This window comes from Erythranthe guttata, chromosome 2 (assembly GCF_056151865.1).
Source record: "Erythranthe guttata isolate IM_541 chromosome 2, IM_541, whole genome shotgun sequence".
NCBI classification, from domain to species: Eukaryota; Viridiplantae; Streptophyta; class Magnoliopsida; order Lamiales; family Phrymaceae; genus Erythranthe; species Erythranthe guttata.
Window position 1 is genome coordinate 3,819,935 of NC_142534.1, and position 26,973 is coordinate 3,846,907.

Consider the following 26,973-nt stretch of genomic DNA (forward strand, 5'->3'; position numbering starts at 1 on the left):
GTCGGCAACCACATTCCGATTTTTTAATAGAATATCGGTACTTAAAAACCGATTTTTGTAGTACAAATCGGCATGACAACACCGATTTATTTTTGTATTATCGGTATTGTCATGCCGACTTATACTACAAAAATCGGTTTTTAAGTGCCGATTTTATTATCTGTGTTTCTTTAAGACCGTTTTCCATACTTTCGTGCAGCAACCTAAGAGATTGATGGAGAATTATTCAAATGAATTATCTAACGAATAAATATTTGAGACACGGAAAGCTCTACTCGATTGGGTTAAAGGAGTTCGTAGATGCCACCGAATGGTGATAAACATTTTCGTTTCAAATATTTAAAAAATATCAATTAACCAAATATACAATGTATTATTAAAAAAAATCCGAAAAATATCGGTATTAGAAAACCGATTTTGTACTCAATAATCGACATTAGAACGCCGATTTTGACTTGTAAAGTCGACGTTGTGTCGCCGATTTGGTTAACAAAAATCGGCATTGTGACGCCGATTTTCATGTACAAAATCGGTCTGGGTAAACCGATTTGGGAAACAAACGAAAAAAAAAAAAAAAAGCAATTTCAATCTCAATTTTTTTTTTCCAAAATCGACCAAAGCATTGCAACCCAACAAGAAATAAGCATAGATTAATGTTCATTCATACATATTTATTAAGATCGATGCTCGATTAATATTTTCGAATTTACAAACAAAAGTCGTGATATTTTCTTTTTGTTTTTTTTTTTGTTTTTTTTTTAATTTTTTGGTCTTGAACAAATTAAAAATAGGATTTATTTGTATTTGAGTATTATTTGTGGATAAGGGTATATTTATCCTCTTTGGTCTTGATGTAATAAAATTAGATTAATTTACGGGCTTGAACTAATAAACTCTTTTATGTGGATTTGAACTAATAAAAAAACGGGCTTGCATATAACCGCCGCCTTTCTAAATAGGTTGATGAAATATATTTTTCACTTTCCACCTTTTGAATTTTGAAAAGCATTGATATATATATATATATATTTCTTTCAATGTTGTTGATAATGAAGGCTTAATCCAATTTTGCACCCTTGAAATGGAGTATTTTGGCACTTTGCATCTTTGAAAAATAATAATAACACTTTACACCCTTAAATCACAATAAATCATGGTTATCGAATCGGAAAATATCCGTGTATCGTTTTCCTCCGTGTATCGTATCGTATCGTTATCGTATCGTATCGTACGATATTTAACCAACTATTAAAAACAATAAAATATATATATTTACATAATAAAAATACTATAAAAATGTAAAATTTAATATTTTAAAGTCAAACCACTCATTCTTCATTTCTTAAAAAAATTAATCTATCATAAAATATGACATAAGTCATAACTGCTCATAAAAATAACATCAACAAAGTTCAAATTTTGAACTCTAATTTGTAAATAAACTACTATATCACTCATAATCTTCAAGATCAATGTAACTTAAATTTTTTTCATCCACCAATTTCGAATGAGTGTCTTCATCCTCATGTTCATCAATCTATCCAACTTCATCAACTCCAACTTTGGCCGTTTTCCTATTTTCTCTTTATCAATATAAAACTTGGCGTATAAATTTCTTGGATCTAATATGTGTAAAAAAAAACATTAAATAATATTGAAATTCGTTTTCAGGCCCTGGAAATGTGAATATTTCATTTTCTTCTTCTTCTTTTTTTTTTTTTTTTTTTTTAATTTTCGATTTTTTTTTTAATTTTTTTTTAATTTTGACTAATATCGTAAATATCGTATCGTACCGTGATATGACGATACGATACGATATCTCGCGATATTTAACGGTATTTATGCATAGCCGCTACATATTATGAGTTGTATCGTTTTGATTGGGACCGTACCGTCTCGCGGTATCTCGCGAGTTTAACTACTATGCAATAAATCATTCAATATGCATCCTTAATTGAATAATAAAGGATAATTCATTTTTATTGGGTTTTTTCGGGGTGCAAAATAACAAATTAAATTGTTTATTTTATTCGACCTCCAACCTAATTTCGAGCGCATAAAGTGCGAAAAAAATTAAAATCACACCGGATAGTTTTCCAACCTAATTTCGAGCGCACAAGTGCGAAAAAAGTAATCACACCGGATAATTGAAAAAAATATATTTTCTTACAAAATAAAACAAATACACTAAATTATTCGATTGATAGATCTTTTATTGTAATTGATGGAAAAATTTTGTAGAAACATTTGGAAGAAAATGTGATTTTCAAATATCTTGATAATAAAATAGCTGGAAGATTTTTTTTTTCGTAAAATAATTTTTTTGTGATAAAAAATAATTTGTAAATACTACTTAAAATATTAAATTACCTTTATTAGCTTTAAAAACTCACGTGGGGTGCATTATGATTTATGCATGATATATTGTGTTTTGAGGATGTAATATGCTATTAACTTATTTCGAGGGTACAAAGTGCCATAATTGTATATTTCAAGGGTGCAAAGTGGGATTAAGCCGATAATGAATAATGATTGAATTTTTTTTATTTTATTTAAAAAGAAATAATGATTTTTTTTTTTTGGACCAAAAAGAAGAGACTACAATACCACTTTACATTGGAGCTACCACAAAGTCTCTCTCTGCACTTGGCCTCTCTCTCTCTCTCTCTACTTTCTCTCTCTGCACTCGTAACAATGGCGAAGAGATCTCCTTCTTCCCTTCTCTCCTCCCCTCTCTCTCTCCTCCTCCCCAGAGGCGACGGTCTACTCTATCTCATCGCCCTTCTCTCCATCTTCTCTCTCCTCCTCCGCCATCTCACACCCGCCGCCGCTCACCCCCAATTCGAAGGATTCGACGCCGACGAAGATGATGATTTCCCCATCGGAGACCTCAAATCCGACTCCGCCTCCGCTCCTCCACTCCGCTCCCGCCCCCCCTCCATCTCCCTCTCCACTTCCACCCCCGAGTCCCACCACGGTCCACCCGATTCCTCCGCTCGCCCCCAGATTCACTCCCCCACCTCCGATCAGAACCCTAATTCCAATCCCAATCCCAATCCCAATCCCGCTTCCAAGTCTTCCTTCGATTACTGGGACGAGGACGAGTTCGAAGGCATCCCCACCCCTCAGAGCTTCACTTCACCTCCCCAAAACGACGCCGTTTCTGAATCTGCCGCCGCCTCGGAATCCGACTCTTCTGAATCAACTGTGACCTTCTCGGAAGACCCGAAATCCTACTTGATAAAGAAGCTGACTTCGTTTTGGATTGAAATCGTGTGCGTTTCCTTCCTGATCGTGTTTTTGGTCAACTACTTCACCGGAAAGAGAGACAACGAGAATCTAGCATTGGCCTGGGCGACCGCATTCGCAGCCGAGGGCTCCATCTTCGACAAGAATTTCAGCTTGTTGGGCGTAGGTGAGACCGACGATTCGCCCCTGCTGTTGAAGGAATGTCAGAATATCTTCAAGTTCTACGCGAGTGGGAGGAGGTTCTGCACCGGAATGCTGGCAACAATGGAGCTCAAGAGCAGGCACGATTTGATTTCGAGGCTTTACAATATGGTGGTGCCTTGTAAGGACGAGATCACGTTCGAGGTTTATATGAACGATGATGCCATGGATCACGTGATTTTTGCCTTGGCGAAGAAGAAATTGGCCAAGACAATGCAGAAGGAGATGGGGGATTTGCAGAGGTTTGCGGGTTTGGTGGCGCCGCCGAGTGGGAGGAAATCGGTGGCTGAGGAGCTGCAGCTAGTGTCGGAGTCCAAGGAGGTTGCTGGGGATTTGATCACCGATGTTGTTCTTGATCAGGTATTTGTTCTAATACCAATCTTTTACTGTTTTTTTTCTTAAATTTATTTCGTGTATATGCTTTTATTATTGATTTAGTTCTTATAATGTATCATGCAAATTAATTGGTAAATGTTTAATGTTAGTTCCGTATGCTGAATCGATCGGAATTTGGAGACTTTCAGTAATTAGCTCGACAATTAAGCATTTGTTTAATTAGTTCCGAGTCTTTCTTTGTGATGAGAAGTCTTCGTTTAATTTTGGTGTTTAGTAATCTAATCGGGAGGTGAAACCAACATGTCGTTTTGATGTAGAACGAACGGCCCCTCTATGTATTAGTTGCTCACACCGACCCCTCCGAAAGCCGAACTCAACACTATTTATTTGAAGTAACCGTAATGTTCTTTGGGAATTCGTGTAGGTTTTTGGTGATAAAGCTTTCGAGAAATTCGGGAAAGGTTTCATCTCAATGCACTTCTCCGATCAGCACTTGGGCTCAAACAAGAAGATGCTAGTTTTCAAATTCGCTATCCCCGACGCTAACAACATGGCTGACATGACCCGTTTGGTTGCTCTTGTACCTTACTACATCGATCTAATTGGACGGTACAAAGTCAGCTCACAAGTAAGTACAATCGACAATCAAACATTTCGCTAAAAATCTCAGCATTTTTTTTGTGTGTAATTTTAATCACTCGTTGAAACTGCAACGTACCTCAGGCTCGAACTAAAACAGAAGCAGCGAGATCAAAGGTTGCCCAGGAGTTGTACAAAGAACTACAAAACGCGAGGCAAGAAGCTCTGCAGCAAAAGAAGGCCGAGCAAAGGAAGAAACTAGAAGAGGCTCAATCGAAGCTAAGTGCTGAGGCTCTTCGTAAAAAGGAAGCTAAAGAGCGTTCTCGTCAAATGAAGAAGGGCATGCCGAAGCTTAAGATGACTAAGGCTCATTAGATCCGAAGTTCGTTCTTACGGTGTTATATTTTTATTACAGTATTTTTTTTTTCTCGTGTTTTTGGGTTCACTTCATTAAAACAATCGAAGATGGGGTAGGTCTTCATTCAACTTTGACCACTTATGAGGTTTCTTGAATGTAGCCGTAGTTCTAGCATGGAGAAAACAGTTGTTAGAGCTCTCTCTCTCTCTCGTAGCAAAATTCACATGAAGAATTCATTAGAATGAAAGAAATAGACTTTGACTGTGACTGCTGTAAGAGAGTTATTTTATTCGACATAGAAATCCATGATTTTGATTTTCGAAGTGTTATATTCCACTGAAAACAATTGATAAAAAGTCTGCTACAATTTTCACGTTTCTTTCTGGGAAATTTGTGTTATTTATCTGTATACGTATATTTGTGGTATCAATATTGTTGATCACTTGATGGGCTGATAAATAATCGGACATTATTCGATTTCTCTTTCTGGGCGATGTCTGATGCCAATGTTCCCATTTTGCCCTTGCGTCGGAACAGTGCTGTTTTCCGTTACGTTTGTCAAAGGGGATTGACCATCCGATGTTTGTATAGGATTGATGAAGGAAACTGTGATCTGCAAGGGTCGAACATGTTCACGTTAAATTCACTTCAGTTGTTATCCAAGACTCCACCTCGAATTTCAGTCCATTCGAAATTTCTCGTTTAAATATTTTTAATGAATGAATATTATCGAAATTTCTGAGGGAGAAAATATCAAATAATTATTGAGGATAAATAATTTGCAGAGATGAGAAATACTTCACCTCTTTCTTTTGGAGGCTCAGGGTAGTAAAAAATTCATCAACTGCCCTTACCCACCTACAACATAAACAAAACCAAAAAAATTACTGAAAAAAGAAAAACACAAAGCTAAAGTTAGGGTTAGAAATCAGACCGAGTGGATCGAAAATGGCTTTTTCGAAAAATATCAGAAAAAAAAAATATCAGAAGTAAAAAAAAATTGGAGTGCAAAAATTCATTCCGATTTCAGAATACCTCGGAATCGGCGGAGTTTCGAAAATTACAATAGCTTATAATATCTAGTTCAATTCGGATATAATGGAAATTTTCACAATATTTGCTATCTTTTTTGAAAATTTGCAGGAAAATGCAAGAAAAAAAAAAGTTCGACAAAATGCAACAAATAAAAATACATGTAGTTACAACAAATTGAAACGTAAATTTTCTTATAAGGAAAAATACAATATAAAATACAACGTAATTTATATTATGGGATTATAAAATATATCATAAAATTATATTATATATTTCAAAAAACCATAGAAATATTTGAAACTAAAATTGGATCGGAAATCGGAATTTCCGGTAATTTTCTATACCATTCCGATTCCATTCCAAATAAATTCAGAAAAATCGGAAATCGGAATGAAAAATACAGTTCCAAATTCGAATATATTCGGATCGGAATTGGCGGAATTCGGAAATTCCATTCCGATTTCCACCCCTAGGTCAGGTGTATTATGTGTTTTTAGTGTGTGTAGTGTGTACAAATCAGATTATATATTACCAAACACTTTTTGCAGTGAATCCTTCAAAATATGGTAGGTGCCCTCCATGCTGTGTGGTAGCCAATACTACATTATTGTTCAACCTGCAAATTTCAATTTTTATTTTTTTTAATCTATTATTATATATTTATTAACATAATATATATTGAAAAAACAAATTAATAATTAAAAAAAAAAAAAAACCTGCATTCATCCCATGGAATAGCTTCACTAGTACAAATTGGATCATCTAAAGAACTAATACAGAGAAGTGGTACTCTTACACCTTCCACATTCTTACAACTGCTGCACTGCCTGTAATACGCATCCACCGTCTGTGAAAGAAAAAAAAACGTCGTTAACATCAGCCGAACGAGAAAACAATTGTCGTATAAATTTATTATTAATTTTGTTACTACCTCACAGTTAGCAAGAAATCGAGTTGCGGCATCATCGAATTCCCGAACTGAACGTGCCTGTGAAACTAACATCATTAGTTGTAATGTATTTCCATCTTCATCGATTCTAAACATATTTCGATTTATTAAATAGATCGAACTTATTTTAAAGATTTTTTTTTTCATTACCTGTTTGACACCTTCCCAATTCGAAAGACGAGAAAGTACATCCTTGTGCCTATAAAACGAACTCCACATTACATCAAAGTTGGTTGCATATATATGCTTATCAAAATCAAGAAACGTACCAATTTGCGTAATCTTTCAATCCCGCGGTGAGAGCTTTGTTATATAAACGCTGCACGAATCTACGTCTCAAGAACCTGTCAACTATCTGAAGAAGAAAAAAAAATTAATAAGAAATAAATAAAGCAAAATCGAAAATGCCGAAAAAAAGTTATTAAAATTAGAAGTCCTAACCAAAGAGTCCCAAGGAGAACATATTGCTGCAGCTCCGATTATCGGAGCATCGACTCCGTCCTCGCCAAGATATTTAACCTGAAAAAATTCCAACGGAAGACGGTGACGATTTGCATAATGTAATAAATTATATGAAGAGAACTCATCAATTTTAAATATCATAATGTAAAAATAATTGTACCAGAATATTAGCACCAACACTAGTGCCAACAGCGAATATCGGAGCTTCAGGGTATTGTCGGTGAATATGGTCGACCAGTGCTCGTAAATCGTCAGTGCGGTCAGCAGTGTAGAACCTATCCGACTGTTTATTTCGCATGCAATTTCACAACATTTTAAATTAGAAATTAAAAAAGAAAAAAAAAATATGGAATTCCTTCTACTTGATATTTTTTTATTTATTTACTCGGAACTTAAAAATAATAATCGAATTTAAATGAAATAATTTCACGTGGGGCCCACAACTCACAGTTATCGGTACACCGCCAAGTCCACGATGATTGCTCACTACGACATTGTATCCGCCCTTGGCCATCTTGAAAGCCAAATGCTTGACATACTGTGTAATATATATACATAATACACGCGACAAAAATTAAAAAAAAAACAAAATTGAAGTCGATATAAACTTTTTCGTTTTTTATGAATAGAAACTATTAAATAATAGCTAAATTTCTTCTTTTGTTTATCCACGTCTAATTTTACAAGCTTACGGCAGAATCGGAAGCACTTGCTAAGCCCGGAATAATAATCATAATCGGACTCGTATCTCCACATTGCACTGCATCGTTCAATTCAATAAAGAAAACATGTCAAATTAATTACAAACGATAAAATTTCCAATTTATCTACGAAAACGATAATCTCGTTATATCGTAATATTTCAATATCTAGAAATGTCTAACATTCGTATTTACGGTTTTTAAAAAACAAACTTATGCGAAAGAGTGTTACCTTCGGCATTGATCACCCAATCCAAAGCTATCGTTCCACCGTCAGACGCCATAAAAACCTCTCTGGAAAATCATCATCATATTATTAATTAATTATTTATTACTACATAGATTATTGCAAACATTGTCACATAAACAAACCATTTATTTCAAGAATTAAAAAATAAATAAATTAATTAAAAAAATTCACCTTCGATAGTTGACAACGGGCGAATTTCCGAAGTAATGTAGGAATGAAGTTTGAAGATGAGGGCTACATAACCAAGGGGTCGATAAATACCTATTTTAAAAAAACAAATTAAAGCTTCATTAAATATACGAGTCGTATTATATACAGGGAAAATTCATTTTGCACACGTTTACAATGCGAAATGTATCATTTACCCCCTTAATGTATATAGAAAACATCAAATGCCACCTTTTGTTTACGGTCAATGTTCAAACTTTTAACGGTATTAAATTTGAGTGTGGAAAGACTCTTTTACCCTGCTTTATGTCTGATAGAATCCCCTAATTAATTTTTTTTGTCGTGATTTTAGGGTTTTTCAGTTTTCTATACATAAAGGGTTTAAATCATACGTTTCGCGTAGTACAGGGGTGCGGGGTGCAAAATGAATTTTACCCTATTATAAATTAAGGAATTTTCAAATTATGTTTCGTTACAGGAAATTTACAGTTTCCATCCCTCAAAACACATTTGATCCCTCATATCGCAATAATTCGACAATTTTGGTCATTTCCGTCAATTTGTCCTTAGTCCGTCAGTTACGGTAGCGACGGACACACATTTGATTCCGTTAGTTCTAACACAAATTTGACGAAAATAACTAAGAATACTGAATTTTTGAAACATGAGGAACCAAATGTATTTTGTTTTGAACATGGGGGACCAAATATAAAAATTGGTGCAAACTTAAGGGGTGAAAACTGTAATTTGGCCTTTCGTTATAATAACGTACCTTCCATGAAGAACTGTGCACTTGGAAACGACGTCGTTGTAGAGCTGAGAAGATGGGTTGAACGTCAAAGTGACGTGTTGTCCTCTGAACCCGGAGAATAAATCTCGGAGAAAATGAATTTCCAGAAAATTATAAATAAACACAATTAATATTAAAGAAAGTATCAGTAAATAGTGGGTGATTGGTGTGAGCAGCGCCGCCCGGAGCAGAAGCTCGTACGGCGAGTCTGCCGCCGGAGATTCTATTGGGTTGGTCGAATTAGCCATTACAATTTACAACAGTGGGAAAATTAATTATATGTTCAATTTTGAAAAAATAAAAATAAAATTGTTTAATATAGATGAAAGAATTGAAAGAAAAGTCGGAGGTTTTCCAGTAATTTAGGTGGCGGCTGTCCAATATTGCGGCTGCCACTCAGGATTGAATTTTCTTTGAGATATAATCCCCAGTCAACCAATCACATAATTATAAATACTTAAATTGCTATTTTTTTTATAATATAATATACTCGAATTTCAACAACCCACGACCTTATTTTGAAAAGTTGGTAGTTTTTTACAATAATTGTTGTATGTAGAACTGGATATGGGTCAGATCGGACAATAATCGGTTAATTACTTGTCCGACTCGACGATCTGATTTCTCTGAAAATTGAAAACAATTATCGACCCGACCATTATGGGTTGGGTAATGGTTGCCAACAAGTCAATATCGAGTAAATAATGGGTGGTTGATTAGTATTATCGGCATTTTTTTTTTTTTTTATATATAATAATAAGATGTTTTTAAAAGTTTTTTCAAAATATATTAATTTTTTTGGGAAAAAATATGCTTTTGAAGAGTTTTGTTTATTAAACTTCTACAATAAAATTAACATATAATGAAAAATATGAAATAAGAATTATAAATCAGAAATAATATGGAGAGGTTTATAAATTTGTGTTTTGAATTTTTGAGTTTTTATTTATTTTATATATTATTTTAACATTACAAAAATAAGAATTACAATTAAATATTGAGATTATTAGCAAGACCTCCCTCATCTAGGAAATGTAGATAAGAAAACCCCCCTCTCAAAAGTAATTAGAGAAAACCCCATAGTTAGTATTCCACAAAATATTATTTTTATAATTCTAAATCTACCCTTATTTGTCAATGTATTATTTTGAAACCCTAATTTCTCTCATATTTTTTTTCGGCATCTCTGTCCCTTACCACCACCATTATCTCTCCCCGCCGTCCACCATCTCTGCCCATCACTGCTACCGCCGCCAGATTGATGAAAGCTGCCTCCGTTGACCAACGTCGCCTGCCCAAGGATTTCGACTCCGTCAAGGCCTCTCTGACTACTGTTCGGACAAGAAGAGATGAAGAAAGTTGGCAGGACCTCGGGGCCCGGACGCGCCGCCGACAATGAACCATGTGGAGGCGGAGAGGCAGAGGAGGGAGAAGCTGAACCACCGATTCTACGCACTCAGATCTGTGGTACCCAACGTTTTTCGGATGGACAAGGCTTCACTTCTATCTTGCGTCAACAATATAATGATTCAGGATGTTGTCGTTACTCAAGACTGATGTTGCTTCATTGGTGGAGCTGAACATGCTCAAAACCTGATGGGTTCGGCCATGGCAGGAGCTCTGGGTGGTGTAGTGACGATGGGGAGGCTGTTTTGGATTTTTTTGTGGATATGACGGAGCCTTAATCGACTATGTACATGTTCATAGTCGATTAAACTAATCGACTATGTTCTGGTATTCGGTTAAGGTTGATCGACTCCAGTTTTTTATTTTTTTTGGATTTCTTGTTTATTGATTTCAATTGTATAAATCATTTATAACGTTTATATATATTTTTTTTGTTTTTTGTAAAATATAGTTAATTATGCATTTTTTCGCAGTTGTAATTTTTTATGTTTAGTAGCAGATTCTTAATCGACTATGCTTCATCATAGTCGATTAATATACCTGATATAGAAAAAAAAATTAAAAAACAAAAAAAATTAAAAAAATAAAGATTTTCCTTAATCGACTATGAAGCATAGTCGATTTAAGACTAATCGACTATGCTTCATAGTCGATTAAAAAAACGGAAAAAAAAAATTCGCGGAGCGCTGACCCAGTGATGAGGTGGCGGGCGGGGGTAAAGCTGGAAAACATAATGGCTGAAAATGGGTGTGGACTTTTCTCAAATGGACTAAAATATTTTGGGTCTCCCTTAATTCAAAAAAGTAGTGAGGGAGTTTTCTCAAAGAGCCCCTTAAATATTTACTTATTAAAAAAATCGGTTGGACAATATTACCCGACCAACAAACTTTTGAGTAAATTGAAAACCACCGACCGACCCATATACCGGCCAGACAACAAAGTTATCGGCCGAAAAAAGCGAGTCGAAAGTGGGTCGAGTGACCGATAAACCCGATCCATGCCCATCTCTAATTGTATGATATATTCTTTTGTTATAAAAAAGTTTTTTGTATGAATTTCGACACTTAATTTAATCCTTTATTTTTATTTTGTAATTTTCGTGTTTTTATTTTTTATTTGGTAACGAAGAAATTCACAGTTAACCATATAGTAGACTGACTAAACCTACACTCTCGTATAATAGTTGCTCGTGTTTGTAATTTCAAATTGAATTACTAGTTGATTTGTTTTCTTCAATTGCATCAAATATCAACAATGATGTTGAGATTCAGTAGAGTTACAAATATAATTTAACACGTTGAATACAGTTCGTGGAGTGAAACTCAGATGAATCGAATTGAAATGAATACTCTTAAAACATTTTCATTTTTATCCGAGAGTAAAAAAATCAATTCTAATTCCAATTAAAAAAAATGGAAAAAAATTCAAAAAATTGGAATAAAAAAACTTGTTCTAAAATCAAAAGTAATTAATTAATGACAATATTTTCCAAATAATTTGTAATTATATAAAAAAAAGGAGGGAAATTATTTCTTGCAATATGTAGCCGTTACAGCCGTTAATAAAACACCTACTCTGTAAAATAAAACACTGACCTGGAATTGCAAGAAATGCGTCCACTCTTCCGCTTCCCCGCCACCACCGCCCACCACCACCACCACCACCTCCGCCGCCAAATCCGCACCTTCATAAACGCCAGAATCAAATGGGTCCGCGATCCCTACCTCGACACCGCCGTAGAGAGAGAAAAAAACCTCAAACCCTTGCTCTCTCTCAAAACCCTCATCCTCTCCGATCCCACCAAAACCCTACCCCTCTCCGCCGTCTCCCCCTTAAAACCCCATCTCAACCTCCCCACCGCCGCCGACAAATTCATCCAAAACCACCCCTTAATCTTCAAAATCTTCCTCCCGCCGAACAAAAGCAATTCTCTCCCACACGTCAAGCTCACCCCAAAAGCCCTCTCCCTTCACTACGAAGAAATGCTGATCCTCAGTTTGTCCCGTTACCGGAAAGACGTGGCGGAAAGGCTGGCGAAGCTTCTGATGCTCGCTCGATCGAGAAAGCTCCCGTTGTTCTTGATCGATATGTTCAAGCACGATTTGGGTTTGCCTCATGATTATTTACTGACGTTGTTGCTTGAGTTCCCCGATTATTTTCAGATCTGCGATATGGGTTTTCGTGATGCGAGCGGTGAGGCCGTTTTCGGGTTGGAGTTGGTTTCTTGGAGAGACGAATTCGCAGTTTCTGTAATGGAGAAGAAGGGGAGAGAGGAAGGGGTGCAGATAAGGTATTCGATGAATTTACCGAGTGGGTACGATTTAGGGAAAAGGGTTGCGGAATGGATGGAAGAGTGGCAGAATCTTCCCTACATTTCTCCATACGAAAACGCGTTCCATTTATCGCCAAACGGAGATCAAGCGGAGAAGTGGGCCGTGGGTGTGATCCACGAGCTGCTGACTCTGCTTGTTTCGAAGAAAACGGAACGCGATAACATCTTTTGTTTGGGAGATTTTTTGGGGTTCGGGCGGCTAAGAATCAAGAAAGCTCTAGTGCATTTTCCCGGGCTTTTTTACGTGTCGAACAAGATAAGAACACAGACCGTCGTTTTGAGGGAGGGGTATGTAAAGAATCTTCTTTCGGAAAATCACCCGTTAATGGTTATGAGAAATCGGTACATTAGACTCATGAACTTGGTGTTGAGAAGGGGTAAGCCAATTAGAGCTGTATTCGGTGGGAATCGAAAAGGGTCCGTTGCTCGTTCTAGAGTCGGCAAGAAGAAAGAGGACTACAATCGGTTGAAGAGAAACGACGGTGATAAGGCTAATTTATGATTAAGTATGGCAGTCGTAATGACGATGAGGACAACAATTACATCTTTAAATACGGGTTTCGATGATAATTCGCCGAGCATTTTTCATCTGCAGCTTTTTCTCCAAGTGACGAAAAGGAATTAACAGTAAAGTATTAGACTCGTGAATTCCCTTTTTAAGTTTCCGGTTTTGACTACTCTCTGCAAATAGAACTATGTTTTTGTTGTTCGATAGAGTAAATTATTGTTTATGAATCTTCAATGTCTGTAGAATAATGCGTTCATCGGCAAAACTATGTTTCAAATCTTTCGTGATCATGTTTTAATTGAATCTCATCCATTGGAAGGCGCATGCAGTTGAAGGAAATGAAGAGTCGAACACCTCTTGGTAATCATCTGACAGAACTCCCAGTGATCCGAAAAGGTATGCTTTTGACACAATCGAGTTTTTACATCGACTACGAAATTAGTAACATTTCATGTGTTGGAGGTGTTGGAGGTTTCTCACTCCATCTGATTAGATAACTTTAATATGTTGCAACAATGAGTTGAAGATAAACGAACACAAAAATAACTTCCGTAAACACTTCTCAAAAAAAAAAAAAAAAAAAAAGGCGCTCATAAGTTGTTTTTTCAAATGTTTTTGAAAACACCGCCTTACTGGATATAATGGATTATTCGCCATTCTAAAGTTCGTTATTTATCAAAACGAAAAATACGTCTCAAGGTTAGATTGAGTGGATAGAGAAATACTGTGAAACTTCCGGTTTTGTGTATCCGAAAGATGAGGTCATTAGTTAAGGCTCTATTTTTTTTTCGATTTTTTTTTTTTTAGAATTAATTGAGATTAACGACAGATGACATTTTTTTTTATATTGAAATTTGACATTTAAAAAAAAAAATTACCCCTGATAACCAGATATCAAGACTTTCGCTGACTAATCCTGGGCTCGTCCCCCTCGTTCCCTCGTCTAACAATTATTCAGTGTTCACCCATGTTTGTCAGACTAAATTACTGAATATGTATTTTGTGATAAGTTGTGAAAAAAAAAAAAAAACATAATGTTTGGAATTGTTTACTTTCATTTTATTTTGCTTCGACTGAATAATTTGAAAATGAAAGTAATGTTTGTTGTATCGTATTTTAGCGACTCACATTTCACTTCACTACTTTATTTTGTACTACGAGTAGTGATTGAGATCTATATCACTGTATGTTACATCCGGGAAAGTACATCCGATACACATTTATTTATAATTATTTTGTTTAATTAGAAAAAAAGGCCTACATAATTTTTTTAGCACAAAAGGCCTACATCATTAATTACAACACTAAAAAAAAATACTAGAGCTAGTTTGTTACTATTGAAGACATAGATATCAAATTATCAATTGATTTACATCACTAATAGCTAAAATTTTGTGATAAAATCTCTCCACGCTAATTTCTGACTCGTACGATGTAAATTTTATATTTTCAATAAGTTGATAAATATTTAATTTACTCTATGACCTATCAAATTTTACTCTGCAAATATCATTTCAGCTTTTTAGGGTAAATTACAAACACCCCTTGAGGTATGGCCAATTTACAAAAAAACTCCTCTTGTATGGATAATTACATCTACTTCCTCAACTATGATTTTTTCTTACATCTCCACCCTTATCGTGTCAAATTCAACCTAATCATCTAGATTTTGTGGAATGTGCTCTAGTTTGTACTCGTTTTGTGTTAAAATACAGTTTCTGATGCACCACAATCTGATATATACAAGCCAAATTAAAAACACATATTATGATCATCTTGCTTCAAAAATTTGGAGTTCGAATGGGATAAAACGGGTACAAAAGTGATAATATTCCATACAATCTCGAAGATTCCACTAAATTTGAAACCGCAAGGGTGGACGTGTAAGAAGATTTATAGTTGAGGGTGGTAGTTGTAATTATCCAAACAAGAGGGGGGTTTTCGTAATTTAACCATACCTCAAGTAGGTGGTTGTAATTTACTCTTTTTTTAATTCGATATATATATATATATATATATATATATATATATATATATATATATATATATATATTAGGGGTGGCAATTTGGATCCGGTTCCATGGATCCGATTAGATCCGGTTCGGTCCATAAGGATACAGTTTAGATTAAGTCTAATTGAAACAAACCGGATCAGATCAAGTTGATTTTTTTTTTAAACTGGATCCATGTGGATCCACTTTAGATCCATTGAAAGTTTAACCACAAGATAAAGTGGGTCATATACGATACAACCAAAACCCAATTAAATACCAAAACAATTTTTTCACAAAAAAAAAGTGAAATATTATTTTAATTAAAAGTTTAATCGATCAAAAATTATCAATGAGTATATTAATAAAACTGTGTGTGTATGTGAGTGTGTGTGTGTAGAAACTGTGTGTGTATGCGAGTGTGTGTGTGTGTGTGTGTAAAACAGAGAGTGTGTGTGTAGAAACTGTGTGTGTATGTGAGTGTGTATGTGTGTGTGTAAAACATTGTGTCTTTGTGTGTGTGTAGAAACTGTGTGTGTATGTGAGTGTGTGTGTGTGTGTAGAAACTGTGTATGTATGTGAGTGTGTCTGTGTGTAAAACAGTGTGTGTGTGTGTGTGTGTGTGTGTGTGTGTAAAAACGAGTGTGTGTGTGTTTGTAGAAACTGTGTGTGTATGTAAGTGTCTGTGTGTGGGTAAAACAGTGCATGTGTGTGTGTATATAAACATGTATATATATGTAAACAGATACATATAAAATTAAACATATATATATATATATATATATATATATATAAACATATATATATATATATATATATATATATATATATATATATATATATATATATATATATATATATATATATATATATATATATAAACATGTGCTCTGTTTGTTTTAATTATTTTATTTTGTGAAAAATGTGTGTGTGTAAAAGTATGTAAAAAGTGTGTATGTGCATATTAGTGTGTGTCCGTGTGTTTAAAAAAGTGTGTGTGTGTGTGCGCGCGTCTGTGTAAAAAGCGGGTATGTGTATGTGTATGTGTGTGTGTGTGAAGAGTGTGTGTGTGAATATGTGTAATTGTGAAACTTGAGATATTAAACCACATAAGTTGAGATATTAAAGCCTAAAAGTTGAAATATTCAACCTCATAAGTTGAATTAAACATGCAATGAATCCATGTGAATCCAATCCGGATCGGTCTAAATTCGATCCACATTAAATCCATTCATGTAGGTTGATTTTGGATCCGGTTCCTTTTGAATCCGATCCACATGAATCCGGATCGAATCCGGTCCAAGTTGAGAAATTGCCACCCATATATATATATATATATATATATATATATATATATATATATATATATATATATATATATATATATATATATATATATATATATATTTCAAGAATCGTAAAATATATAAAATTTACCTCAGATATGTTATGTACGAATCCAAAATTAGCATTGAGATTTTTTTGGTTTGAAATGGTAAGGTTTTAAAATTTTGAAAAACTAGTGAATACTGAATTTACTCTGTGACCTATCAATTTTTTAAATGTATTTTTTTATATATAATAAATATTGAATTTACTTTGTGATCTACCAATTTTTTTACCCTGTAAATATCATATTTCAGAAATAAAATGCATCGAATGAAGAGTTTTTTTTTTTTTTGAGGATAAAAAAATATTTCATTAGCTCATTTCCGAGCAGAGGATTGACTGAATCTTGACGGGAAGAGCATCTAAATTACATGGACCTTTCTTAGATAGTGACGCTACTTCGTGAGCTACCCGATTACCTTCTCGAAATATATGTTGGACTGTAAAAGCGGCAAAAGTCTCACTCATTTGTTTAATATCCTCAATGATATTTCCATATTCGGCTCGTGAGCTTGATCTTCCCTGGATGGTTGCAATAATCTCTTGTGAGTCACCTTCTAAAATGATCGCCGCCCAATTATTTTGACGAGTCATTTCGACAGCCAATAAAGCCGCTTTTGCCTCTGCCGATGCAGGATCCAAAGTGGATTTCAAAAACCGCGACACCCATCCTACGCATACACCCAAATTCGATCTTCCTATAGCTCCAAAACAGCATATTCCATCCTTGTTATTCACCGAAGCATCAAAATTAATTTTCACCACATTTGGCTCGGGGGGAATCCATCTCACTAAGGGTCGATTGCGCAAAAGGCATGAGTCGAGTACTTGCGATGTAGCTGTATGTAGTTCATTCCAATATTTCTTGGAAAACTCTACTATATTCATAGCATCGGGAATTGTACCTTCAAACACTCGTTTGTTACGGGTATACCAAATTGCCCAGCACAGTAGTATGCATTGTTCAAAAGCCTTGGAATCTAGCTTCTTTTTTACAGTACGCAGCCATGCACCCAACTCAATTTCCGATGTGTGATATGTCGACAGCGGTATCCCACTCAATGCCCATACTTGACGAGCAAAAGTACAATAAGCAAAGATATGCATAACATCTTCTCCCATTTCATCACAAAAAGCACAACGATTAACTTCCAAGACCTTGCGTTTCATCAAATTTGTGCAAGTAGGCAGCAAATTTTTACATGCTCTCCATAAAAAAATCTTAATCTTGCTTGGTAGAGTTAAAGCCTGTTGGCACGAGATTTCTATTTGTGAAGATTGAAGAAATCCGCCATACGTGGAAATTAAAGATTGGCAAAGATTTGTTTTCCATGTTTATTTTGGAATTAATTAGAGTCCTATTTTTGTAATATTGTTATTAGGACTTAGATTTATTTCCATGTATTATATTCTAGTTAGGTATCTTTTGTACTTATCTAGAATAGAAGTAGAAATCGACTAGGATTCTATTACCTAGTTAATCGATTTCTTAGGGCCCAAGTTAGGTTTAGGGTGGTGGATTTCGTGCCTATATAAGGCCCTCAACCTCATATGAGTCCGATGGAGCTTTAATAAGAAAAATCCCAGCATAAAGGCTTTGAAGGGTGCAGCCCGTGCTGCAGCCCTGTCTGCACGGCAGGTGTGGCAACAGAACAGGTTTCTTCTACCAGGCCATAAAGAAGATCGGCGTTTCGGGAGAAGTGCTTAAAAGATCTCGGGAGAGGTCGATCCGCCGTTTGAAGGGAGTTCAACATTGGAGGAAGTCCAAGAGTGCGGATGGAGGAATTGCTTTGATTATCAACAAGTTCGAGTCGTGTGCAAGAACGGCGTATCACATAAAGAGGGAGTCTTTAGTGTTTTATTAAGTCCTATTAATGTACACATAAATCTGAACTAGTTTTGCAAGTCCTCGTGGATGTAGGGTACGTTTGTATCCGAACCACATTAAAATGTTGTGTTCTTTATTCTGCTTTTCGTAGATTTATTACTGTGACAACACAACAATTCTGTTACGTCACCTAATGTCGTAACATGTAGTCTGTCTCAACAGATGAGTGGACTTTGATAGGCATTCAAATTCAACAATTGGTATCAGAGCGGGTCACTAGATATACTTAGTGTCTGATTTTGGGTTTTGATTTGTTTGCTTTGCTTATTGGATGACGTGTGCTCACAAGGAAGGTTGAGACGGAAGTCTGTCACGGCATTCACCCAATTCCGCTGCGTTGTAACGTGCCCAGTGATGGGACACTCTGATAGAAGACCAAGAGAAAAGTGGCATCTCTGTTGCAGGGGGAGTAAATCTCATCTGCAGGGGGAGTTCTTGTTAAACATGGATTCTAACCAATCTATGCCAAAGGGGGAGATTGTTGGCACGAGATTTCTATTTGTGAAGATTGAAGAAATCCGCCATACGTGGAAATTAAAGATTGGCAAAGATTTGTTTTCCATGTTTATTTTGGAATTAATTAGAGTCCTATTTTTGTAATATTGTTATTAGGACTTAGATTTATTTCCATGTATTATATTCTAGTTAGGTATCTTTTGTACTTATCTAGAATAGAAGTAGAAATCGACTAGGATTCTATTACCTAGTTAATCGATTTCTTAGGGCCCAAGTTAGGTTTAGGGTGGTGGATTTCGTGCCTATATAAGGCCCTCAACCTCATATGAGTCCGATGGAGCTTTAATAAGAAAAATCCCAGCATAAAGGCTTTGAAGGGTGCAGCCCGTGCTGCAGCCCTGTCTGCACGGCAGGTGTGGCAACAGAACAGGTTTCTTCTACCAGGCCATAAAGAAGATCGGCGTTTCGGGAGAAGTGCTTAAAAGATCTCGGGAGAGGTCGATCCGCCGTTTGAAGGGAGTTCAACATTGGAGGAAGTCCAAGAGTGCGGATGGAGGAATTGCTTTGATTATCAACAAGTTCGAGTCGTGTGCAAGAACGGCGTATCACATAAAGAGGGAGTCTTTAGTGTTTTATTAAGTCCTATTAATGTACACATAAATCTGAACTAGTTTTGCAAGTCCTCGTGGATGTAGGGTACGTTTGTATCCGAACCACATTAAAATGTTGTGTTCTTTATTCTGCTTTTCGTAGATTTATTACTGTGACAACACAACAATTCTGTTACGTCACCTAATGTCGTAACATGTAGTCTGTCTCAACAGATGAGTGGACTTTGATAGGCATTCAAATTCAACAAAGCCCATATCCATTTGCAGTCTTGAGCATTGTGAGAATTCGAACTATTACCAGGTTGGCCACCACCATTTTTTCGGATTCTAACAGCCAAATGATAAGCACTACGAACTGAGAAAAGTCCATTTCGATTATAATGCCAAATATAGCGGTCTGAGTGCACTAGCTTACCCAAAGGAATAGCAAGAATTGCTTTGCAATCATCTTCAAAAAAGATTTCTTGGATTAAGTCGGACTTCCACAGCCCTGTATCCTCGTCAATTAGTTCATTTACTTTCATTTCCGGCTCCCTATCACCAATGGGTGTGAAAATCTGAAATGTACTTTCTCTCGGCAACCATTTATCCTTCCAAATATTAACCGAACGCCCGTTGCCGATTCTCCAACGAAGGCCGGCTTTGACTAGGTAAATAGAACTGCATAAGCTTCTCCATGTATACGAAGGATTCGAACCCAAAGAGGCATCTAGTACACTTGTATTCGGGTAATACCTTGCCTTTAGGAGTTGGCCTAACAAGCTTTCGGGATTCTCTAATAATCGCCATATTTGTTTGGCGAGAAGGGCTGTATTAAATTCGTCCAGCACTCTAAACCCAATCCCACCTGATTGCTTGCTATCGCACAACTCCTGCCACTTTGTCCAATGAATCCCTTTCCCGTGCTTATTTTCCCACCAAAACTTAGCCATATAATTTTCGAGTTCCATTGTGAGATAACCTGGGAGTTTAAAACAGCTCATAGCATAGGTTGGGATCGCCTGGACGACTGCTTTGATAAGAATCTCTTTACCCCCTTTAGACAACCACTTTTCTTTCCATCCTTGGAGACGTGAGCGAATTTTATCACGAATATTTGCAAACACCTCTCTCTTGGATTTACCGACAACTGCAGGCAAACCAAGGTACTTCTCGTGTTTATTCACCACTTCCATGGGTAATAGCGCACGAACTCTGTCAATAATATGGTTGCTTGTGCTCTTGCTAAATACAATACTTGATTTATCAAAATTAACTACCTGGCCGGACGCATCTCTATAGATTTGGAGGATATTTTTTACACACATAGCTGAAGGTTCATTTGCTCTACAGAATATCATCGTGTCATCCGCGAAAAGAAGATGAGAGACTTTCGGAGCACCTCTACAAACCGCGAGACCCCGCAAATTACCATTATTTTCCTCTCGACGAAATAGTGCACTCAAAGCCTCAGTGCAGAAGAGAAACAAATACGGGGACATGGGATCCCCTTGTCGAATGCCTCGTTTCGGTGAAAGGGAACCAAAAACCTTGCCGTTTAAGATAAATGAATATGTCACTGTAGTCACACACTTCATGATCAGCTCTACCAACCGAGTATCAAAGCCTAATCGCAACATGACTTTTTTTAGGAAAAGCCACTCTACTCGATCGTAGGCTTTACTCATGTCTAGCTTTATGGCCATATGATCTGCTGGGCTTCGTTTCATATAATGTGCGACTTCATAAGCTACGAGGATATTGTCTGAGATTAGCCTAGATGGGACGAAAGCCGATTGTGAATCAGAGATAATCACGTTCATAAATGGCTTTAAACGATTAGTTATAGCTTTAGAGGCTATTTTATATACCACATTACTCAGACTAATTGGACGAAACTGGGCCATTCTTTCGGGATTTGTACACTTTGGTATGAGGACAATATGTGTGGAGTTGCAGCTGGGTGGAAACTCATTATGGTTAAGGAGACGTAAAACCCATTGTGTCACATCTCGCCCTACTGTATTCCAGAACCGTTGAAAAAATAAAGCTGGAAATCCATCGAATGAAGAGTAGTACATTGAAGATGTATATAAAACCAATGAATCATAAGGTTTGATTTGTAATATATACCAAAATCACATGTATTCTCTTACAATTAACCAAGATATGATTTTGGTTACTAAAAAGAAATGAAATTAAATATATTAATTTAATATAAAAAAATTTAATTTAATTAAACTCCCTAATACATCAATTAAATCAATTCATATTGTTTACACATCTACAATCACCATATCAAATAAAAAATCTATTTGAATTCCAGCACGTGAAACCCGAGAATAATAAGCCAAGTAGTTATACCAAACAGTGTGAAAATAAATCAATTTGGACGGAAATCAATGAGTTTTTAGATTATATTACAATCATCTCAACAAACAAACAAACAAAACCTTATAATAGTATTATCCTATATATACCCCCCAAATAATAATAATAATAATAATAATAATAATAATAATAATAATAATAATAATAATAATAATAATAATAATAATAATAATAATAATAATAATAATAATAATAATAATAATAATAATACTCACCTGACACAAATACGTGGAAATAATTAAAAATAGCAATAATAATAGTAGTGTGTTTAGTGTGTGTGTAGGTGGTTTCGTTGAATTTGGAGGTTGCAATAATAACATCAATTATGTAATGTAAATTCGATTTTTCCCTTTACTTTGGCTCGATATCACTTTACCCCATTTTATTCTCGATTGCATCGATTTACCTCTATGTACTTGAAAAACTATCTTAATATGGCCCTCGCCGTTAATTTTCAGACATTTGACCTTAACACCGTTTGATCTAAGTCTGAAAATTACAAAAAAACCACTCCTGGCTCTCAGTTTAAATAATTATTAAAAAAATTAAAAATAAATTGTGGCTGGAATCGTGGCCTATATTTATCGTTGTCATGATTTTTTTATTATTTTAATTTTTTTAATAATTATTTAAACTAGGAGATGTGGCGTTTTTGTAATTTCAGAGCTTAGATCAAACGTTGTTAATGTCAAATGTCTGACAACTAACAACGAGAGTCACGTTGAGACAATTTTTCAAGTGCAGATGACAAATCGATGCAATCAAAAGTAGAAAATGATAAAATGATACCGAACCAATAGAAAGTGGAATTTACCTTCAATAGTAATCAAACATCAATCATGTAATGAAAAGATATGCCACGTGGTCTGCCACATGTTCCACGAGAACAATGTGGATCCATCACTCGCCCTTTTTCTTTACTTTGTCTTCATCTAATTATTGCCTCCACCAATCATTAATTATTCCGTGTGTTTTTTTTCAACTACTTGCAATTTATCCCACATTTATCCTCCATTTATGTATTTCACTGCTTATATACGTAATTCCTATAATTAGTAATTATTAAATTAATGCCAATCAAATCATGACGGGTGATAGGGGTACGTTCGGCAAATAAGCCATACCCCCACCTTCTCGGCATAATGGGCAGGAGGTCCAATAGGGCGAAGAGAGTAAAGTGGGGTCGGAAGTTCGCCCGACATATCTCGAAAGTTAAGATGGACTAAGAGCTCGCTTCCATGGAGCATGATCACCAGAGTTGGTCAGAAGCTCGCCCATAAGAGGTCATCACATGAAAGCTCGCCCCACTTGTCTATGCAGGTAGAAGTGAGAAGGGAAGACAAGCCGAACGGCGAACTGATCTCATAGACCGTTTTGGGTGAAATCTGAAGATAACTTCCATAAATTGATAAGAAGAGATTGTAGATTGAAATTGTTGATTGAGCAATTGTAATCATAGACGAAAATAGTGATTGTAAATAAGGAAAGAACCGTAAATAATTCTCTATAAGCAAATGTAAGAAACCCTATTAGGGTTATGTATTCACACAATCATTAATATACTTTGATACTTTCTTCTGAGTTTTACACTTATTACTGTTCTACCGTTTTGTTCAACGCCTCCACTAAAATCCGGTGATCGGTGAACTTCACGGTGTTCGAGGGAGTGGGGCTGGAAGATTTTTTTTTTTGTTTTTTTTTTTTTTTTGCTATTAATGATTGGTCCATTTGCCTCCCTTTGGATGATAGTGCCTGAGAATCTTGAAGAACAAGTGGGGGACAAATTAGACTATAGACCACATGGACTTGCTTTAGGCTACATCAAATTTTCAAACTAAACATATTTTCATTGATTTATATATGGGTAAATTACGGCCGTCCCTGAGATATGGTGAAATTACGTAAAAAATCCTTCTTGTTTGGGTAATAACAGTCACCCCCTTCTTTTAAATACTTTTACATAAAATTTATGTAATTCGGTTATTTACTGAACCAAATCGTGTATTCAATTCGATAAACGGTATGAAATGTTGGCGTACTGAAATTTTGGTTAAGTTTTACCTATTTAACATCCCTAAATTTACCTCTTCAGGGGTATTTTCGTAAGATAATATATAGTTGAGGGGGTGGTTGTAATTACCCAAACATAAAGGGGGTTTTCGTAATTTATTGTGTGTGTGTGTGTTGATCTCTTATCAATGAGATGTGAGAAGTGGAAGCCCATTACGCATTATATTGTTGCTAGAGATAGTAGTTAATCACTTAATCTTAAACTATAAAATAGATAAAATAAGAAAGTAGAAAATATATATTTTCTTTTTAAATGAATAGATACACAATTATTAATTAATTAATGTCACTAGGTGAGAATAGTTGACAATTTCTCGTGTTTGACCATAATCAAAATTGGGTTTCCCCACCTAATAGACAATTTATCAATTTATTTTCCAATGGTATTTCACATTGTTTTAATATTTGTCAATTGTATTATTTAATAATTTTCGAAAGGTCATAAGTAATTATGTGTATAAGTATAATAAATACTTTGTAGTATGAACATGTTCTAGGGTAAAAAAGAAGTATTCAAATCAGACGTAGAATTAATATTTTAAAATGTATTTAATTTTTAACATTTTAATGTATTTTAATGTATATATAATTGCATAAGTCACGTTCTCAAAAAAAAAAAAAAAAATAATTGCATAAGTCGCGGTCAGTTTAATGTACATTAAAATAAAAATAAAAATAGTTGCAAGTTTTGCATCAATGAAAAAGTCATATTAAATAAACATGCACACATTAATTTTCTAACGTTAAAAATCGAAAAAAGCCAAAATGATTAGTTGGATTTAATTATAATTTATAAGAAAAAAAGGAAAAGTTGAGTGTGAAATTTAGTAGGGCCAAGTCAAACAAACTTTCTTGGTTTATTTCATTTCAAACACTTCTTTCTTGACCAAAATAAAACTAAGTAATTAATTTCATTGTCCAAAAGAATCAAACAACACTTATGTGTCCAAGTTAGTAAGACAAAAGTGTAATAAAAAAAATGGACAAATTACCCTATATTTTGTATAGCTATGAATAGCTTCGATTATTATAATGAGCCGATGGTTGTTAGTGAGATGTATCATTATATTTAATTCATATATTATTCTGACTGATATAAACTAAAAATTTTAATCTTTTAATTCAGCGAGATGTATCATTTAATATGTATATCTCCAACAATCTGATAACATTTTAGGATAATTTGGTTTGCTTACTGATAAATTTACACGTTGACCTTTTTTATATGTATTGTGTTCTTGAGGGCCTTCCGGATTTTTTCGCTGATATGCTACGATTCATGTTTGTACATGTGGTTTTTGTTGATTATGTCATTTTTGTGTTGTGGCCATTCGTATGATAATTTGAGCTGACTTGAAGGTTGGAGGTCCGCAGGGGCGGTACTACCAAGGGGCGGAGGGCAGTTGACTCCCCACGAAATTTTTTTTTTTAACTATTTTGACATAATATTTTTTGAATATTACTTCTGACCCCTCCCAAAGGTTTTGTAAATATGTGTCTTAATCCTTAATTTTTTTATTTATTCTCCATAATTTTATATAAATTATAGATATATATCATATTTAATATAAAAATATAAAATAAAATGGTTAAAAGTTGTACTATTTTAAATAAAATTTATGAATATTTACTTATCGATCTTTCATTTTTTTATATCAGTGTCTCTAAAAATAATACGAGACGGTTCCATAAATCCCATTAAGTCCAATATATTATTAGAACAATTTAGATTTTTTTGTCATGCTTGAAATATGATTAATATATATATATATATATATATATATATATATATATATATATATATATATATATATATATATATATATATATATATATATATATATATATATGTGTGTGTGTGTGTGTGTGTGTGTGTGTGTGTGTGTGTGTGTGTGTTTTATTTTAATTAAAAATTCGCAGTATAAACCAATTTTTTCAATGTCTTGAGAACCTAAAAAAATTTTCGGGCGCTGTCCCGAACCCCGAAATTTTAGTTAACCCTCCCCCCTACTTTCTAATCCTGGCTTTACCACTGGAGGTCTGCCTAATATCGATTTCCATTTGATTAAGAAAAAGGATTCATATTCTTATAATCTTATTAGAGATATGGGAGTATCAAATGGATTATCAAATCCATAAATCAACTTTTTGATATTTCAAAATTAAAAATTTCTACTTCAATGGAAGTAATGGGTAAGTATTTTGATATTCTACATTTTTTAATGTAAAAATACATCCTGGAAATTGAATTATCAAAAGATAACTACCTAAACATCCAATTACAAAATGACATGTGACAATTATAAATAATCGATTCTTTAACAAATTAGTGGTAAAAATAATTAAAAAGGAAAAAATATGTTTCACGCAAGGATTAATTACATCAATGATTGTCCCAATCAAATCAAAGAGTTTCATTCATGCAAGTTTGAGGTTTTTTCTCCTTAGATAAATTAATTAAAAACTATTTAATTAATGCCATAAATCCATTTTTCGCAACCACTCCTATTCTTATACATTTTCTTGAGAAGAAACACACGTGGAATTGACCCCATATAAATAATATTTTTATACCACTAAATTATTTCATGTTATATGTTTGATACAATACAACCACTTGAATTTTAATAAATAAGAATTCCGGCTGCTGAAGTGGTAAATTGGTGCAACATCCTAGTATCGAGTACTGACAGTCGTACTGTGAGAATTTCAAATCTAGTGAGAGTTGGTTCGTTACAGGCATCAGGTTCAAGATCTACTGCCCTAACGAGTCGTTGAATCACCATAATTTATATTTTTTCATCAAATTTTGTCGGGTCAATAGATGGAGGGCCCACGGTACGAAAGATTCCGTCTTTTAGCGAAGAATAGAA

General features: G+C 34.8%; 4 protein-coding genes across 4 annotated transcripts; 2 read left to right on the plus strand and 2 right to left on the minus strand.

The window, feature by feature from the left end:
* The first annotated feature begins 2,587 nt into the window (after positions 1 to 2,587).
* LOC105969917 (uncharacterized protein At5g49945) lies at positions 2,588 to 5,113 on the plus strand. The gene is made up of 3 exons (XM_088825307.1): positions 2,588 to 3,810; positions 4,211 to 4,414; positions 4,510 to 5,113. The coding sequence occupies exons 1-3, from the start codon at positions 2,695 to 2,697 to the stop codon at positions 4,738 to 4,740; spliced, it is 1,551 nt and encodes a 516-aa protein (XP_088681433.1). The 5' UTR covers positions 2,588 to 2,694; the 3' UTR covers positions 4,741 to 5,113.
* On the minus strand, positions 4,988 to 9,505 carry LOC105970150 (uncharacterized). The gene is made up of 14 exons (XM_012994950.2): positions 9,061 to 9,505; positions 8,292 to 8,381; positions 8,103 to 8,164; positions 7,862 to 7,929; positions 7,618 to 7,707; positions 7,330 to 7,452; positions 7,149 to 7,226; positions 6,977 to 7,062; positions 6,858 to 6,906; positions 6,690 to 6,746; positions 6,475 to 6,605; positions 6,291 to 6,374; positions 5,527 to 5,581; positions 4,988 to 5,336 (listed from the first exon to the last, which is right to left on the minus strand). The coding sequence occupies exons 1-14, from the start codon at positions 9,324 to 9,326 to the stop codon at positions 5,193 to 5,195; spliced, it is 1,383 nt and encodes a 460-aa protein (XP_012850404.2). The 5' UTR covers positions 9,327 to 9,505; the 3' UTR covers positions 4,988 to 5,192.
* A 2,526-nt stretch (positions 9,506 to 12,031) lies between these two features.
* On the plus strand, positions 12,032 to 13,664 carry LOC105969916 (Ubiquitin carboxyl-terminal hydrolase family protein). Its single transcript, XM_012994688.2, has one exon. It carries the CDS (start codon positions 12,096 to 12,098, stop codon positions 13,317 to 13,319), a length of 1,224 nt encoding a protein of 407 aa, XP_012850142.1. The 5' UTR covers positions 12,032 to 12,095; the 3' UTR covers positions 13,320 to 13,664.
* A 3,353-nt stretch (positions 13,665 to 17,017) lies between these two features.
* On the minus strand, positions 17,018 to 17,827 carry LOC148772142 (uncharacterized). Its single transcript, XM_088814862.1, has one exon. The coding sequence runs from the start codon at positions 17,825 to 17,827 to the stop codon at positions 17,018 to 17,020; it is 810 nt and encodes a 269-aa protein (XP_088670988.1).
* Between the last annotated feature and the right edge of the window lie 9,146 nt (positions 17,828 to 26,973).

Bases quoted from the DNA above. Each gene is read 5' to 3' on its own strand.
- LOC105969916 (XM_012994688.2), top strand. From the start codon at position 12,096: ATGCGTCCACTCTTCCGCTTCCCCGCCACCACCGCCCACCACCACCAC.
- LOC105969917 (XM_088825307.1), top strand. From the start codon at position 2,695: ATGGCGAAGAGATCTCCTTCTTCCCTTCTCTCCTCCCCTCTCTCTCTC. The intron at 3,811-4,210 runs GTATTTGTTCTA...GAATTCGTGTAG, and splicing joins CCGATGTTGTTCTTGATCAG to GTTTTTGGTGATAAAGCTTT. The intron at 4,415-4,509 runs GTAAGTACAATC...AACGTACCTCAG, and splicing joins GGTACAAAGTCAGCTCACAA to GCTCGAACTAAAACAGAAGC.
- LOC148772142 (XM_088814862.1), bottom strand. From the start codon at position 17,827: ATGGGAGAAGATGTTATGCATATCTTTGCTTATTGTACTTTTGCTCGT.
- LOC105970150 (XM_012994950.2), bottom strand. From the start codon at position 9,326: ATGGCTAATTCGACCAACCCAATAGAATCTCCGGCGGCAGACTCGCCG. The intron at 7,930-8,102 runs GTAACACTCTTT...TGAACGATGCAG, and splicing joins TTGGGTGATCAATGCCGAAG to TGCAATGTGGAGATACGAGT. The intron at 5,337-5,526 runs GTGAAGTATTTC...CGACCCTTGCAG, and splicing joins TGAGCCTCCAAAAGAAAGAG to ATCACAGTTTCCTTCATCAA.